Source organism: Notechis scutatus, chromosome 5 (genome assembly GCF_049901735.1).
Source record: "Notechis scutatus isolate UNSWTSFEM ecotype Mainland chromosome 5, rNotScu1.2, whole genome shotgun sequence".
Classification (NCBI taxonomy): Eukaryota; Metazoa; Chordata; class Lepidosauria; order Squamata; family Elapidae; genus Notechis; species Notechis scutatus.
The window spans coordinates 53,220,096-53,237,660 of NC_142013.1; the positions used below are offsets into that span (position 1 = coordinate 53,220,096).

General features: G+C 35.2%; 1 protein-coding gene across 1 annotated transcript; it reads right to left on the reverse strand.

Annotated features, from left to right (window-relative positions):
• Positions 1 to 985: 985 nt before the first annotated feature.
• On the reverse strand, positions 986 to 1,693 carry CLDN14 (claudin 14). Its single transcript, XM_026663906.2, has one exon. It carries the CDS (start codon positions 1,691 to 1,693, stop codon positions 986 to 988), a length of 708 nt encoding a protein of 235 aa, XP_026519691.2.
• Between the last annotated feature and the right edge of the window lie 15,872 nt (positions 1,694 to 17,565).

Consider the following 17,565-nt stretch of genomic DNA (forward strand, 5'->3'; position numbering starts at 1 on the left):
TAGATATCATCATTTCTTACCAAAATTATAATTGGTTCATTGTGGTAAACAATAGGAAGGAACCTATTTTCCCATCAAGTCACCCTATCTTCTTCCTTTCCTTCCACCTCCTCTTTCTCACCATCTTGAATCAGTGACTACATTTACATGAACATAACTGTCTACTGTTCTTGGCAATCATACAGGTTTGTTACTGCATTCTTCCGGGTTGCTTTTTCAAGTTCCTAATATAATTTGAGGTGACATTCTCCCATATACTAACCATTGTACGTTGTTAATTATATGTAGAAGAGGCAGGTTTTCTCATTTACAAGGAAATGGAATCAAAAGGCAATTTACACTTTTAAATTCAATCCTGGTGATCAATGAGATGACTGATGTCATAGCCAGATTACTCTTAACATCCTCATTTCCTGCCTTACATTGCATGAATGATAGGAAACCAATACAAAGAACAGAGCTATTACACATCTTTGTTCTCTTTGTCAACATGTCTTAAAATCAGATACACACACACACACACACACGTCAAAATATCCTGTAAGTATACAATGAAGTACAAATACAAGATTTTCCATTTACATGATCAAAATACTTAGTATGAGACTTCTTTGAATGATCACTGCTAAAATAACAACACATCTGGGTCTTATTGCACCAGATGTGCCTTGATACACGGTCCCACAGTCTGGAACTCCTGTGCCTCGGCAGCATGTCTCTGAAATCACAAACCATTTTTTTGTAAATATTTGCAGTCTTTCTCCAGGAAAAGACTACTAATTCTAATTTCAAGCTTCAAAGCATCCTTTTCTAAAATTGCATTAATTATATAAAGAGTAAAATAGTAATAAACAGTATATGGAAATTATAGTACATTGATAACACCACAAACATCATAGATGTAATAACATAATTTGTATACATATATACAAACGTATTTAGAGAAACTGACAGCAACATACACACAAGAGAAGTCCCACAGAATTTATACATAATCATTTAACCTGTAACCATTGTAAGAAGCAGATGCTTGTGAAGGACTGTGATTTGACTTGTAAGCCATTGGTGGTCTGGAGGATAGAGCTAATCTTGTACTTCTTGATTGTTGTTGGGAATATATGTCATTCTCTACCTGCTGACATGAAGCACACAAGATTATTCCACCAATTATACTGAGCGAAGCACACACAAAGCCAAGGTAAAGGTCATGCCCAATCTCATATTTCATCCCATTGGGCAACATTGGGTTGTAGAAATTAGTCACCACATCGTTTGTTGTCCAAGAAACAGGGATGAGACACACAATTCCAGCCAGTATGAAAAGGATGCTGGCTAGGACAGCAAATATATTTTTGGTGGAGGATCCTTTGGCACATTGGGTACATTTCATGCCAATAACAGCAATTACACAGGTCAGAGTTGAAAGAAGGCAGGATATCACCATCATGACACGGGCTGCTTGAAGGTCACAAGGCAAAGCGAGAGGTGAATGGTGGAACTGACACTGGGAGATCCCAGTACTGTGCCAAACACATTCCATCCAGAGACCCTTTAAGTATGCCACGGCTGTGATGATATTGGTTCCCACGTAAGCATTGTTCCACCAGTGAGGCAGGATGATCGCAGTGATGGTTCCAACTAAGCCAAGAAGACTCCAGAAAAAGCCCAGCAGCTGAAATGCCATGCTTTCCATTTCAGTGTCTACAGTACCATAACAATTCTGTTGGGATCTTGGTTGGGGATTCTTCTGAAAATCAGACTTTCCTGGTACATATATGGCAATTTTGCTTTGACACGTCCTGAACGCCTAATAAAGAATAATTGCAGAAGAAGTTAAACATTACAGGAGTGTATTTCCCAGTGACCAATAGCATGCATTCCAAAGGTATATAGTGTGATGATTAGCATATTTCACAGACCTTAATGAATTCCATGAAAAAGGGGAGAAAGCTCATTATTATTTACATAATTCTGTCAACACCAAGAAGAAGACTATTGGAAACAAATTATGTTGTGAAACAATGTTTTCAAATGATTTCTTTTTAATCTTTCTTTTAATAGCAACAACAACATTAGAACATTCACTCAGGAGACAAGGAAGGATTTAGAAAGTATTTGCCTGAATGTTACTATGCAGAATAAAATGTCTGAAAAGTTCTGTAAGCTTGGAATTCCATCAACTTGTTCAAATGCATCTGGATTAAGAACAATAATAATAGTAATAATAATAGTAATAATTGCCGCCACCACCACCACAACTATAGCAATAAAAATAGCAAATAGGCCTTCCAAAAGAGTCTAACAAGTAATGAATTAAAACTTGTTTTTATCACTTTCCAGTATTTCTTGAGATTTATTTTAATAAAGGCGCTTGAAAGGAAATAATTTTCATCACCTCCAAGCAAGGGACAACATGTGAAATGGGAAGCCTAGCTATTGCTTCTGAAAGGCAGTGCCTTCAGAATTACTGAAAATGTTCCATGATGAATCCAAGCTGAAACCGTGCAAAAGAAGAACATTTTTTCCAACTGTACATCACACTTTCAGTGGTTCTTAATGGATTCTTTGCCAGATGCTTGCAATAGGGTAGCCTAGGTGCCTGGGTACCCTCACGTAGATTCACCCAACCTATCAGATCTGAGCTGCAAAAATCCAGATGATCATTCCAGAATGTTACCCAACCCCGCCAACCACCACTCCACAAAAATGTTTTACATTAAGTGAGACCAATCTGAGATAAAGAGGATGGCCTTTAATTATCTGTCCTGTCAATATTAAATATTTGAGGACTATAACTAACTTTGGTTAACTTTGGTTAAGAACGTTCATTTGCTATAAAATAAATACTTCTGTACGTTTGAAAAACTGTACTAGGTCACTAACTGTTCTGAACATATTTTAAAATAATACAGGTAGTCCTTGACTTACAACAGTTCACTTAGTGACTGTTCAAGGTTACAATGGCACCGAAAAAAGTGACACTTGTAGTGTCCTGTGGTCACATCATCGACATTACTAATTTAACACCTGCAGTGATTCACTTAAGAAATGTGACAAGAAAATGGGGCAAAACTGACTTAACAAATTTTTCACTTAGCCACAATAAATTTTGGACTCAACTGTAGTCTTAAATCAAAGGGTACCTGTACAATTCTAAGAAGCCTTTCTTATAGCTATGCACTCTTTGTCCAACACCCTGCTTATTCTGCTCTACACAAGATCATGGCTGGTAGGAATGAACAATTGGTTGGCATAATGGTATCAAGTTAGTCATATAAATGAGACATGTGAGCTAGATTGTCACTTGCCGGGTCTGTAAACTGTCAGTTGAATTACTTCAGTATGCATGAAGTTGTGTGTGCAACAATATTGACAATACCTACAATTTAGATAAAACCAACTCAGGTTTTTTTAAATGTATTTTTATTGAGTTTCTTTTATTACATCATAAAATATCATAATATCAAATATCAAAACCAACTCAGGTATTACATTATTCAATAGTTCTTACTAAGATTTTTTTAACCTATTACTGTGATAGACATCAGTATTTTGCATTTTGTTGAAATAGATACCTGCACAAAAGCTGTATATGCATGGCTTCTTAGTAGCAGCCCTCCACCTAAGTCATAACATATTCTTATGTCCCTTTAGCATGTTGTGCAGATTCCCCAACTATAATTTATGAAATAACTCATGTTTGAATAAATAAATCGTAGGTTAGTGATGGGCCACCAAAGAACTTTTAGTCGCAATGATTTGGAGTGAATATACTATAATGGAGACAACAGTTGTATTGTGCTCAATTTTTTTTAAAAAAATCTGTGTATTCTAGAAATTTAGAGTACAGGTATTTATATATACAGGTATTTGAAAGGAAAAACAGGTTTTGAAAGGAAACATACAAATACTATGAATAAATAATGCTTTATATTTGCTGCAAGCATGAAAGCAATAATCTGAAATAATTCTACTTTAAATCATGTAATAATATTCAGTAGTGCAGTACAAGAGAAAATGTAATTTAAGAAATCTAAACTTACATGAATAAATGAAGAATAATAAAATTTAAGAGGTGGACTTCCGGTTTGCAAGCTTTCGGCGGTGGCAGGGATTCACGACCGCGCGATCCCTGCTGTGTTCGCCGCCAAGGTTCCCCCGATCCATTTGGATCTGGGGGATATAGCTGCCCCGTAGAGGCAGCTGAAGACAGGGGGGATCCGGCAAGGGGTTTGGGGGTGTCGCAAACCCCCCTCCCCAGCCAGCTAAACCCCCTTTTCCCGAGGCGGAGGAACGGCGGTCAGTAATGGCCGCCACGAAGAAAGCTGCAGCCGGACAAGCAGGTGCAGGAGGGAGAAAGCTGGAAGAACAGTGAAAGTTGCTTCTAACCAGGACAAGACAAGAGAAAGTGACCTGGAAATTTGAAGGCTGCTAAGTATGTATTGTCCCTAGTGAGAGTTACAAGCTGCAAATACTTTACAAGGGAAAGTTTTTTCTTTGTTCTACTCTCCTTCCTAAAGTGACAGCGGAGAAAAAAAAACTTTTTTGGCTGTGAGTGGGAAGGGAGAGGGGAAAAAATTGGAGCAAAATTTGAAAATAAGGAGAAGATTGCCTAGAATTGCAAAGAGTTGTTAAACATTAAAAACTTCCAAAAAATATATTTGAAAAGGAACTTTGTGATTACTTTAACCCCAGAAAGAGAAAGTGAAGAAGAAGAAGGTATCTAAAAGAAATAGTCTGTTTGGATTGTTTGGTGATTTTGGAACCTTTGAGAATTACTTTTGATTAAAACATCTGGGTGGTTGTTTGGAAAAAACTTTTCTCTACACAATGGCATCATCTGTGGATGGATTGAAACTTATATATCAAAAATATGAAAGAGAAAAACAAGGAGGGAAAGATGGTCTTGGCACTATTTTTCAATACTTAGAAATAGCGGTTTATACTTATGTGAAGCAGAATGAACAACAGGATGATGGGGACAAAGAAGAAGAAGAAGCCATCTTTGATGAACAAATGACTTTGATTGGAGAAGGGGAAAAGCAAGAGAAAAAGGAAAAGAGGTCTTTAAGATCTGGAAAAACAGCCCAAAAAGGTGAAAGGGGGACATTATGTTAAGAAACAACAGAAAGGGGGAAAGCAGAATAAAAGGGAGGTGGAGAGACAAGGGGTTAAAGAGGACAAGGAGAAGAAGAAGCAAGGGAGAAAGGAAGGGATGAGAAGTTTTAATGGTGGGGAGCAAGATGTTAAGAAGCAAAAGTTTTTCAGAGATAATGGATAAATCTTATTGTTAAAGGGATTCTAGAAAGGTACATAAGACTGCATTTTTATACCTGTATTTAGAAGTAACCATGGAAAATTAGAAATAATGTGTAACTTAAAATGTGATAAAATATTTAACATAAACTAGTGAAATTTTTGTTAAGAAAAAGGGAGTACTGTAATGAAATATGATTTAAGATTGCGATCTGGGGGGGGGGGGGTAATAATTTTTGGAAAGTATAAGTGTTACCCACAAAGGCATGATATTTAATTGAAATGGATAAAATGTTTAAGATATAAATGATTGTTAATATTAATGATTAGAATATGGTATATTAGCGAATTTTTTTGTGAAATGAGAGGTTTGAAGTAGAAGAAGGAGGAACATTTTAATGAAATATTGAGCTATAATATGTGATGTGGGGGGGGGAATAATTATGGAAAATAGGGCTCCCATAAAAGTATGTGATTTAATTGAAAAGCAATGAGTTAAACGTTTAAGATATGAATGAATATCAATACTAATGAATAGATTTGTATTATTTTTGATAACATAGTATAATTTTAGAATGTACCAGACAGAATCCCAATGTATGTCATGTGTTTTATATTAAGTATTATAAATATAGGGGAAAGAGATAAAGGCATCATACTCCATATAGTGTACAGGAGAAGTCTTTCTTCTTTTTTTAAAGAAGAAAAATAAATGGTTGGCTGGAATAGAACAGACAAAGAATAATAAATATTATGATACGAATTGAGAGGAGATAAATAAAATAAAATAAAATAAAATTGAGAAAATTTAAAGGAGAGGAGAAGTCATATAGAAAATTGAAAATGTTAATAAGATATGAAATGGTATTTAAAAGGAATATGAATTTGAATTTGTGTCTGTACCAAGAGTTATAACCCGGGACTAAGCAACTTTCAGAAAAGAGATTTTTTATGCTTTTATGTTTTGTGTTTATGTGTATTTATGTATTGTCTGTCTTGAAAATAAAATTTGTTTTAAAAAAAAAAAAATAAGAGGCGGAAAATTTATGTCATGAAATATCAGACAATATATCTACCAACACATTCCTCAGCTGATTATTTTGATTTCAGAAACACCACATACTATTCAACACACATAGTTTATGAAACACCAACATGGCCTGATCAGTTGTTATTGAATTTTGCTTTCACATTTACTTTCATTTAACAAAGTACTAATTTTATTCTAAGCTGTCTATCTAAGATTCAGTGAAGGTACCATATGATGATACCAAGATGGGTAGCCAATAAATTTTGCAAGTAAATTCATAACCAACGTTAATAAACTCAGATTTAAAACAGGAGAATTGATGCAAATATAAATGAAGAATAAATATTGTTATAAATAGGAATGTCACTATTAAGTATACTGTCAATTGCAGGTTTTCAACCTTGGTTGATTGAAAAAGCTAAGTATTGTTGAACTTAGATCATTGGAGAGGATCCATCCCAGAGCGGTAGTCCAAGAAATTTAAAAAAAAAAATTCCAGAAGAAAACACCAACAAATCATTTCTACATCCAAGAACACCACATAGGTATCTATATATGAGTAGTCCCTTGACTTACAACAGCAGCTGTGACTGGAACTTCCATAGCTAAGCGATGCAGTTATTAAGTGAGTCACCACATGAACACACCCAATTTTATGATCTTTTTTCTCCTAAATATTAAGCAAATCTCATAGTCTGAGTCTGGCTTCTCCCACTGACTTGCTCCTTGGAGGCCAGTGGGAAGGTCACAAATTGTGATTACATGATCCTGGGCCACTGCAACCATCATAAATACATGCTGGTTGCCAAGTGCCTGAATTATGATCACCATGACTATAGTCATAAGTGCATAGACTGTCACAAATCACTTTTTCCGTGCCAATGTGATTTTGAACAATATAGCAATAGCACTTAAGACTTATATACCAATTCACAGGGCTTTACAGCCCTCTCTAAATGGTTTATAGATTCAGCGTATTGCCCCCAGCAATCTGGGTCCTCAGTTTAACCACCTTGGAAGGATGGAAGGATGAGTCAACCTTGAGCCGGTGAGACCTGAACTGCCAAACTGCTGGCAGTCAGTGATCAGCAGTAGCCTGCAGTACTGCATTCTAACCACTATGCCACCATGGCTCTTTAAATAGCTGTAAGGCAGGGGTCCCCAACCCCCCGGGTCCCTGGACCAGCATCAGTCTATGGCATGCCAGCAACCAGTCCAAACAAACAAGCAACGCCCCATCTGCGGGATGCAGGCAGTATGCAAAACCACACTTCTCTGATCTACGGAAAAAACCTTTCTCCACAGAATCAGTCCCTGGTGCCCCAACAGTTGGGGGCCACTGTTGTAAGGGACGATCTATATTAAGGAAACAATATGTACAGTATATTATGAAGTTCATGTATATTTATCTGCTTAAAGTAAATCCTACTGATTAAAGACTTAGCAACAACTGAGAATCTGTAAATTATTATTGATATACTGATGACTGAAAATATTATTGTTGATATTATTGTTGAAAATCTGAGTTCATTTGTGGATTTTTGTTTCCAACAAAATTATTCAGTGCTTGGCTTTATGTCATTATTCTTTGTGTTCCCACATCCTAGTACACACTTTGTTTTAATTTTTTCCAATTCAGTAAAAATATATGAAGTATATGTATGCTGTATGATATATAACATGGACACTTATAAGAAAACATTTCAAGGTCAGGCATAAAACCTCACTGCTAATCCCAAAGAGAACCGAATATAAAAATTACATGTGATTTATGCTACTAGTCACAGGAAACAGATTCCTGATTTAATGTAGGTCATGATACTCAATAACTAGGCAGTAACTATTTTTAGAAGTCATTAAGCTGTTGCTTTATTGACACTTGCTAATTTTGGAAACTGGGGTGTGATGGTCTCCCTTGCTTGACATCATGCTTTCTACATTCTATTCATTATATACTTTTCCAGCTACTGCTTTAACTACCCAAAGAATAATTGTTCACTTTCTATTTAATATTATCAAACTGCTGAAAATCACCACATGTATGTGGAAGAAATTTGGTGCCCTGAAAAACCACTGTTATTCAGTTATTTCCAAGCACTTGTGTTTTCAAAATCTCTGCCAAAATTGACACAAGTTATTAGCATTCATGTTGAACACCATTAACAAGTATCAATATAAACAAGTACGTGGAATTTATATAATGATTGATTTGATTCACAGCATGTCATAAAGCAACAAAAACAATACCTTCAAATTAGCATTCAGTCTTCAGCTCAATTATGTTTTAATGTTTAAAATGTAGAAAAATGTTTTCTACTTTTTACTAACAAAGAAACAAAGAACCATAATTTCAACTGAATCCTTTCTTAGTTCTAACAGAACTCTCATTTTTGTAGGTTTGGGGGGAATAAACCATTAGCAGTATGAAATCATTGCAAATATGATATAAGATATGTTATGAGATATGATATGATATAAGGGGTGCAGGTGACTCAGCAGATGCTGAGCTTATCAGCTGGAAACCCTGACAGCCTGGGGTTCAAGACCCAAGTGCTGTGGAATGGGGTGAGCTCCTGTTACTTGGCCCAGCTCCTGCCCAACTAGCAGTTCAAAAACATACAAATGTGAGTAGATAAATAATACCACTTCAGTGGGAAGGTAACAGCGTTCTGTGTGCCTCGGCCTACAGTCATGCTGGCCACATGGCCATGGAAATATCTTTGGACACTGCTGGCTCCCTCAGCTAAGAAACAGAGAAGAACATTGCCCCCTGGAATTCAAAATGACAGGACAGAGGAAACCGTTACCTTTAATGAAATAATATATGATTGTGGAAAATGGATCTGATATTTGCTTTATTACATTGGTATCATATCTGCAATGATATTAACAGAACGTTCCCATATTATGATGGATCTGTAACTGTTCTGTCATAGCTGATTTTTCTACAGGTGGAGCTGATACTATTCAGTGCAAAGCACAGAAATCATATTGTGTGTGTGTGTTTTGTGTGTGTGTGTGAAAGATCTGCAGTGGTTGCCACAAGCACTATTTAAAGTACTGATGTATTCTTTAAGCTCTAAACAGCCGGTTAAAGGGGGCAGTTATTCATCTTGTGATCTTGTTTGTCCATTAGAAGGTCTATGGAAGAGGCCCCTCTGATTTTGTCCCAACTGGTAGAGGCTCATTATCTATCACAAAGAAAAAACACTTTTGTTTTGTTCCCTTGTATCGAATAAACTTTTTCAGAACTTTTGTTTAGCACCTCCTTTCTCACACTTCAGAAGAGGAGCCCAAAATTTCATTGCTTTCCAAGGTAACTATTTACCCTTCAATTTCAATTTGTTATACTTTAACTCTATTTTTGTGTGTTCGTTAGTTTAACCTTCAGTGTTCTTTGCAGACAGAAAGTCAGCAGGGCATATGCCTGATATGACTATTCCTGGTTATTATGTCTAGTACTCTGTTCATCTTAATAACAATTGATATTCAGATGCCAAGTTTTGTGGTTGTAAATTGTCAGTATTTTTGTAAACATCTTGAAATTTCAATCATGTGCAAAGGTACTGTTTACATATTATCTAATTTCTATTTGAGGCTGTTAGTCTATGGCAGGGGTCTGCAACCTTAAACACTCAAAGAGCCATTTGGACCCATTTCCTACAGAAAGAAAAACACCAGGAGCCACAAAACCTGGTTGGGCATGGCCAACTCGATGTCACTCACTCCTACCCAATCACATGAGCCCCCTAGCCACGCTTAGCCACAAAACCCTTCTCTCTCCCCCCCTCTCTCCCTCTCTCCCTCTCCCCATCTCTCCCTCTCTCTCCCCCTTACCTTCTATTTCTATACTAAGTTTTGTGTCAAAGGCACCTCATGAAAACTCATCATTACAAAATTTCAGGACTATTGTCTAAATTCTTTATTTTATTAATGTATTCCAAATATTGGAGACTATCAGCACCATCCTTAGTCATATATCAACAGAGAGGAACTAACTTAAGGACTGGTCTAATGATGGCAATGTGAATCATTTTGATGGAAGTGAGTCACTCTTCATTGCCATTGGTAGTTTCTTCTGCAGACTGTTCATTGATAGAGGTAGTGTCAACTTGGATTCACCGACCAAATGGAAAGATGGGGAGAGGACAATGCTAATAGTGCCACAATTAAAATCCCACCCCATTTATAAATTTGCATAATATGTGGTCACAATGCCCTAATCTTTTGCTTGTCATTTTTGCACCCTTCTCTTCTTACAGATGCTATCGAACAGAAATGGGAAAGCACAATAAATACACTAGACATGAAAGAATCCTGAAGCCAGACCAACCCTATTCAATTGCAATAGCATAGCTCTCGGGTTCTTTTTGGATAAGGTGCTGAAGAGAAGGACAGCAAAGGAATAATGTTTTGCTTATCATGATCTGCATGTGTGTAATCTCCTTTCATTGGTGAATCAAGAAGAGTAAAATATGGTTCCACAATTGGGAAGTTGATTTCAGTGCAGCAGTTTTTTATTGATACAGGGATGAGTGGATTTAACAGTTGACAAAGGCTCGAAGTTTGCTTTAAATGACTTTGTCTGTGATATCAACTCCCTTAATTTGGGAGTATCAGATTTTCCGTAGCAATGTCAAAAATGTCTATGTCCAAAATTTTCCACATTTGTCAAATTTATTAATCTGTAATGTAGATATACGCCTGTAAAAAATACATTCAATAAAATTTGCATTTTTATTCCTCACATACAATGAAAATTTTCAATATTAAAAATAATAAATATCTTCTTGAATATTTTCTTTGTGTCAGCAGCCTAAAAGAAATAGAAAGTAAGACATGTTAATTTTTTTTAACCTACAGATATTGTGATTGTTAAGGTACAAACCTACTTACAGAATTCTTGGATGAGTTTCATTTCTTTTCCATCATCACACACATGTTTGAAGTAAATTGTTTGGAAAATCATCAAAATATAGAAAGTTTGTATACTTTAAAATTCTGCTGTTAGTGTTGAGTGTAAATAAGTGTTGGATAGCACTATGATTGAAGTTTGTTTATTTTGGCTGATGGTGATTTTTTTTTTAAAGTACAACAATAAAGACATACAAGTACTCATAATGGTTGCCAGAGCTACTATTTGCCTCAGGGACAAATGGGCCTGCATTGTATAACTTAGAAAATATCAGTTAACCCAAGTCCCAGAACAGATTGGACCAAGCACTAGGACCACTACCAGATGGATACTATTAGTATATCTTAAATATAGATTTTTCGCACCCTTCTGATAAAAGTCTTAACTTTCAAAATAAATGTTTAGATCATAGGCTTAAGAGTCCAAGAAAAGAACAAAACACTGCCCTTAATAAAATGTCAAGAACATTCATGGACAAATAAGACAGAACCTCAATATTCTGTCTTTCTAAACTTGATAAGCTAATTTTAAATAAAAGTATGCCAAAGAAATAAATTACTATACATTGAATTATTATATAATTATATAATAAATACATATGCTTGCATTATATTACTGGTAAAATCATTATGAAATAATATAATACTTCTAATGAATGAATTCTAATTCATTAATGATAAATGAATACATTTTTCTCACATTACTTTGAATTTCCATTTATCTTACCTTGAAGAAATAGAATGTATATATTAATGTCATCCGTCATAAATGAATTAATCTTTCCCAGAACACTTGTGAACACTGCCATTATTTAACTGCTTTCTCTCTCCTTTTGGCTTATGACTCTCATAAAACAGTTATTTAACTCTTCCTATTTTAGATCCAGCTGTGATTATTCAATCTAGTTCAGTCTTTTTTTTAAAGTAAACAAGGACTGGAAGAAATGACGATGAGCAATATAGTTCATTTACAAAGAGTGGGACTTTTACAATACAGACATACTGGAGCTCCTTGAATGTGCCTTATCTAAACATGCTTGTTTAAATTTTGTCATGGTAAGTGAAACTGAAGCATGGTGATTTGGAAAAAGTCATGCGTCTGGCTTAACATTATTACTTTTCATGTAGAGCATCTTATCAAATAGCTCTGTATTTTAATTCAGAGAAGCAACTTTTTTCTTTCTTTTAACAGTAGTTAACTTTGGCAGAAAGGAAAACACAAGAGCATTTTTTTTTCATCATAGACTATTTTGTTTCTGCAAGCTTAAAAAAAGAACATTTCACATATATTATCATACCACATTTGCTGATTTGATGTGAATTGTGGGGTTTTAAATTCTTTTTGTTGTTTTGATTTTAGAGGGACTGGTTCAAGTTTCTATCTGCATTGGGCTTGCATCCCATATAGGGATTCCCTTCATATCCATGATGGTTTTGAAAACATAATTCTAATATCTTTTTTAAAAATAATTTTAGTAAAGATTGTAATTACAACTAATGCAAGCTAAAAGAAATAATGCAAATAGGAAAAAAATTAAAAAGTGCAAAGAAAAAGAAGAAAGAAGAAAGAAAGAAGAAAGAAAGAAAAAAGAAAGAAGAAAGAAAGAAGAAAGAAAGTAGAAAAGAAATAATGTAATATAGCGGAGAAAAAGAAAAAAAATATGCAAAGAAGTGATTTCCAACCTTCATCACAATGAGTATTATTATTCATCCCTTAATTTACAACTAATGATCTCTTTATCCCATGTTCTACCCCTTATCTATAAATAAATAAAATTACCATTTCAATCCTAGTATCCATAAAAGTTAAAGTTTGCCAGAGATAACAATATATCAGTTTTAACTAAACCAACTTAATATTCTTTTCTTTTGCTTCTAACAATCTTAACCTTTAGTCCATTAAAGCAATGTAGTACAATATTCTTTTCATTCTTTTTTATTTTTTTAACAATATTTTTACAAGCTTTAAAAAATGTCTTTCATAAATCCAACATAAAAGAATTATTCAGATCACTCTATTATGTGTAATTCACTTCTGATTTTTTAAAGCATCATTTTTTTTATTTATGTAGCCTGTCATTTGTAATCTATTTTCAGTGCCAACTTGGTCTCTGTCTTGTTGGATAAAATTGTTTCTGCCATTTCATATAAAACATATTTTGTACAATCTATCCATAGAAGTAAAGAACACTATAAATGTTCTTGGTGTTAACTTCTGATTCCATTTTTCAAAACATCCTTCAGTATGTCCAATGAAATATAGTTAGGTCCTGAGATATGTTTATTATCATTATTTAGTGATGCAAATCAAAGAACAAAAAAATAAATATAAAACAGCTGATTCATGATGGCTGCAGCAAGGCTGATTATAACACAGTATAGAAAAATTCCAGAGCTCTATTACTAAGGCTCTAGTTTTAAAAAAAACTATGGAAAACTCCTTTATTATGGAACAATGAAGAAAAAGAAAAGATATTTTTAATTCAATTTGAGAAAAAGTAATCTTTTAACAATGCATATCAAATTCTATTTTTATTTACTCCAGTACGTGCAAACATTGGTTTTGGAATCTTACTTGTTTTTAGATTTTGTTGGTTTTTAAATTAAAAAATAATTATTTTTAAAAGAAATATTTTCACCATCAAGAGCCCTAGGGAGCAGTAGTTAGAATGCAATATTGCAGACTAACTCTGCCCACAGACTGGAGTTCTTCTGAGGTCAGTAAAATGAGGAGCCAGATTGTTGGGGCAATATGTTGACATTGTAAACTGCCCAGAGAATGCTGTAAAGCAGGGGTCTCCAACCTTGGCAACTTTAAGCCTGGCGGACTTCAACTCCCAGAATTCCCCAGCCAGCAGAGCTAGGGGGCGTGCATAAGCGCACCAACGTGCCTACCGTCCCTGTCCTATTGTTTCTCTTATTCTTTTATTTTTCTTATATGTACCCATTTCATGTATTCACAACTATGTATACACTTATACTCATTATCTTGTAAACAATTGGCAAATCAAATAAATAAATATAAATAAATAAATAAATGTATCAGAATGGTCAAACAAATGGCAACTTCAAATCTCAACAAATAAATGCTCTTTCCTACATAATGGCAAAAAAAATTCAAAAAATAAAATACAAGCTGAATAGTCAAGACCTTGTTGATGATCCAAGCTCTGTAAAGGACCTTGGAATACTCATCTCTAATGATCTAAGTGCTAGAGCCCACTGTAACTACATAGCCAAAAAGGCATTAAGAGTTGTTAACCTAAATCCTACGTAGCTTTTTCTCTGGTAATATCACACTACTAACTAGAGCATACAAAACGTTTGCTAGACCAATACTCAAATACAGCTCATCAGTCTGGGACCTACATCACGTATCTGATATTAGCACAGTTGAAAAAGTCCAGAAATATTTCACAAGAAGAGTTCTCCACTCCTCTACTCATTGCAGAATACCTTATGCCAATTACTTGAGTCTACAATTCCAAAGTTACTTTTAGGACTTGCAAATGCTTTTATTTAAGATACTACAGTTTGCTTTGCATGAATGGGAAAAATACATTCGCACAAGGAAGTTTCAGATGCCAGAAACAGTGCTTTTTTGACTGTTTCTATTTCATAGATTCCTTTAAAGTTCAGTGCTTTAGATATTATGTGTGTTATGGCCCTGATCCAGGAAAGCACTCAGTACTGACCTCATAGATATACACCTCACACACAGAATTATATTAATTCTGCTGCTTAGCTAGGCCTAGTCCAGGTTGTTCCAACTCATTCATAATTTCCTTCAGATATATTTGAAGTAGAGAAGCAAGTGGACTTGTTCTATTAGTAGTACATATAGGATTTGAACAGGTGTCTAATTAAATTTAATCACAGTCAGTGCTTTATTCTCCTTCCTCTTACCCAGCCAAAAAAAAACACAGAGCATACTATACTAGGATGTTTATAAAAGAAAAATAAAGTTGGCCCTCTGTTAAATGTTAACTTCAGTAGGTCACTCAGGGTCAAATGAGTACCTGAAGTTTGGTGGACAGTATTTTTCACATGTCCTTGAGTGAGTTTCACTTCTGTGCTGATGTATAAATTGTTTTATGTCCTCTAATTGACACTGGTAGGAAGTTTCAGTGGATACTATTGATTTCTGAAACTTCTATTTTTCATCATTACTTTCCAATAAAAGCAATAGAATCATTGACACTTAAAAGGGACTTCCTTTAGCAAAAGTTGTCATGTGTGTTTGAATGATAATAAACTTGCTATAGACATAAAGGGATCTCAAGAATCTTTATTATTAAGGTGACCAACTTTTTTACAATGAGAAGGAGGACACAAATAAATTGAAGAAGAAAAAAGCCACTTGTGCTCAGTGCACTCTCAAAACAATTCTCCTGTGTGGAGAGCATGCATCTCATAATCGCATCTCACCGCACTGTACCGAGCCTTGATGAATCGTCATGTCAAATACAAATATGTCACATCACACAGAATGGATTGGCTTGACATCGATCAAATACGGAGATTTACAGATTAGTCTTTAAGAGAGGACAGAACTTACAAAATGAGGACTTCCTCCCTAAAGGAGGATAGTTGGTCACCTTATTATTATCATGCTATTTTCTGGCAGCAGAGGTAGAGCCATTTTGCTTTTAGCTCTTGACTGTTTTCTGACTCTTTGGGGCTGTTGTTCTATTACACATAAACTCTTTGTCATTTAATTCAGAGAAAGTAATTTGATATTGATTATTGTCCAAAATAGACTGGACGAAAAGGAACAAATTGAAATAGACTTCAGGCAAGATTATAATGCTATTTCCTAGCTGAAAGCCTCACTCAGGAATTAAGATTCAAGGTGGAGGAATTGTATTTGTTCTGAAAGATGATATTTGTATGTTTGGATTGACTCTGTGGTGCTCTTTAATCTTTGCACAGCACTGGAAGCAAGAAATGTGTTTGTCCCAGCTACAACTTTTTCTTGACCCTAACTGATCTGGCAATGACAGTCATGGGCATTCTGATTACATTACTTTATCAATGTGTTCTATTATGCTGAAAAATGCTTAGAAACTTCAGTTGGTATAAAGTACTTAAGTCTGTCCCCACATTGTGTGAGGGGGTAGGACTGTATGATCACACAAGGTCTTAGTTTCTGTACCACTTGGGAAGATGAACTTCATATTACTTACCATACATTAGAGAAAATGCATGCAGAATTAGTTTTATTCTGCAGAAAAGCTGCAGAGTCAGTTTTTTCCTTGGCTTGAATTTCAGGGGTTTCCCACACTCTATCTAGCCAAGGTGTTATCATCATCCTCATTCCCACCCTCTGCCTGATCTAGCTGCTCTGAAGTTTCAACTATACAGCTGCTGGTTGATGGTTAATGGTTTTGTCATACACAACACTTCTTTTCCACCCTTCCAGTGGTCAGCTGGAACAATGACTGACAAGCAACAGAGCAGAAAAGAGGGCAGCAATCTTGATCTTGATTGATGTTGATGTTGATGTTGATGTTGATGATCTTTATGTTTTGATTTCAACCCAGCTCTATTTAGCTCAAGAAATAATAAAGAGAATTGGGGTGATGGAGGGTTGGGACACTCTTGTCTCATCATTCATATCATATCTCATTTGGATTATTATAATGTGCTCTACATGGGGCTGCACCTGACGATCACTCAGAAACCACCACTGGTCCAGAATGCAATAGTGTGAGTACCTAGGAGCAAGTCTTGTTTTGCCCATGCAACATTTCTCTTTGCAAACTATATTAGTTACTGGTTGGCTTCTAGGTGCAATTCAAGGTGATAATTGTTACCTATAAAACCCTTTGTAGGTTCGGAACTTGAATATCTGTAGAACTAATTTTCTCTTATTTTTTTTCTGATTGTTCAGTAAGATCGAGCAGAGTTGCATGCTACAAGTCTTATCAATGAAGCAATACTACCTTATGGGACTCCGAAGACATGTCTTCTCTATGGCCATCTCTACCTCTGGAATATGACTCCCTTTGAAGTCCAGTAGCTCCAACTTTGAGGATATTTAGCACAACCTTGAAGATCTGGGTTTGTTTGTTTTTTAGCAGGCCCTGGTTCAGAGAGTTTTATGATTCCACTCATGACATTGGTTTGTAGACTCAAAATTGATACTGTCGGTTCCTCAAAGTGAGTTGTTCCTTTTCCTTTCTTATTGCTGAATAATTTCTGTTTATTGTTGTATTGTTTTTAAATTATATCATTGTACATCATCTAGAATTGCTACAGAGTTTAGCTTGAGGAAGCCAATAAATAAAATAAATTGAAAAAAATAACAACTTTGAACAAGTACCCAATTCAGTTCCACAGTAGGAATGTTCCTTACATTCACA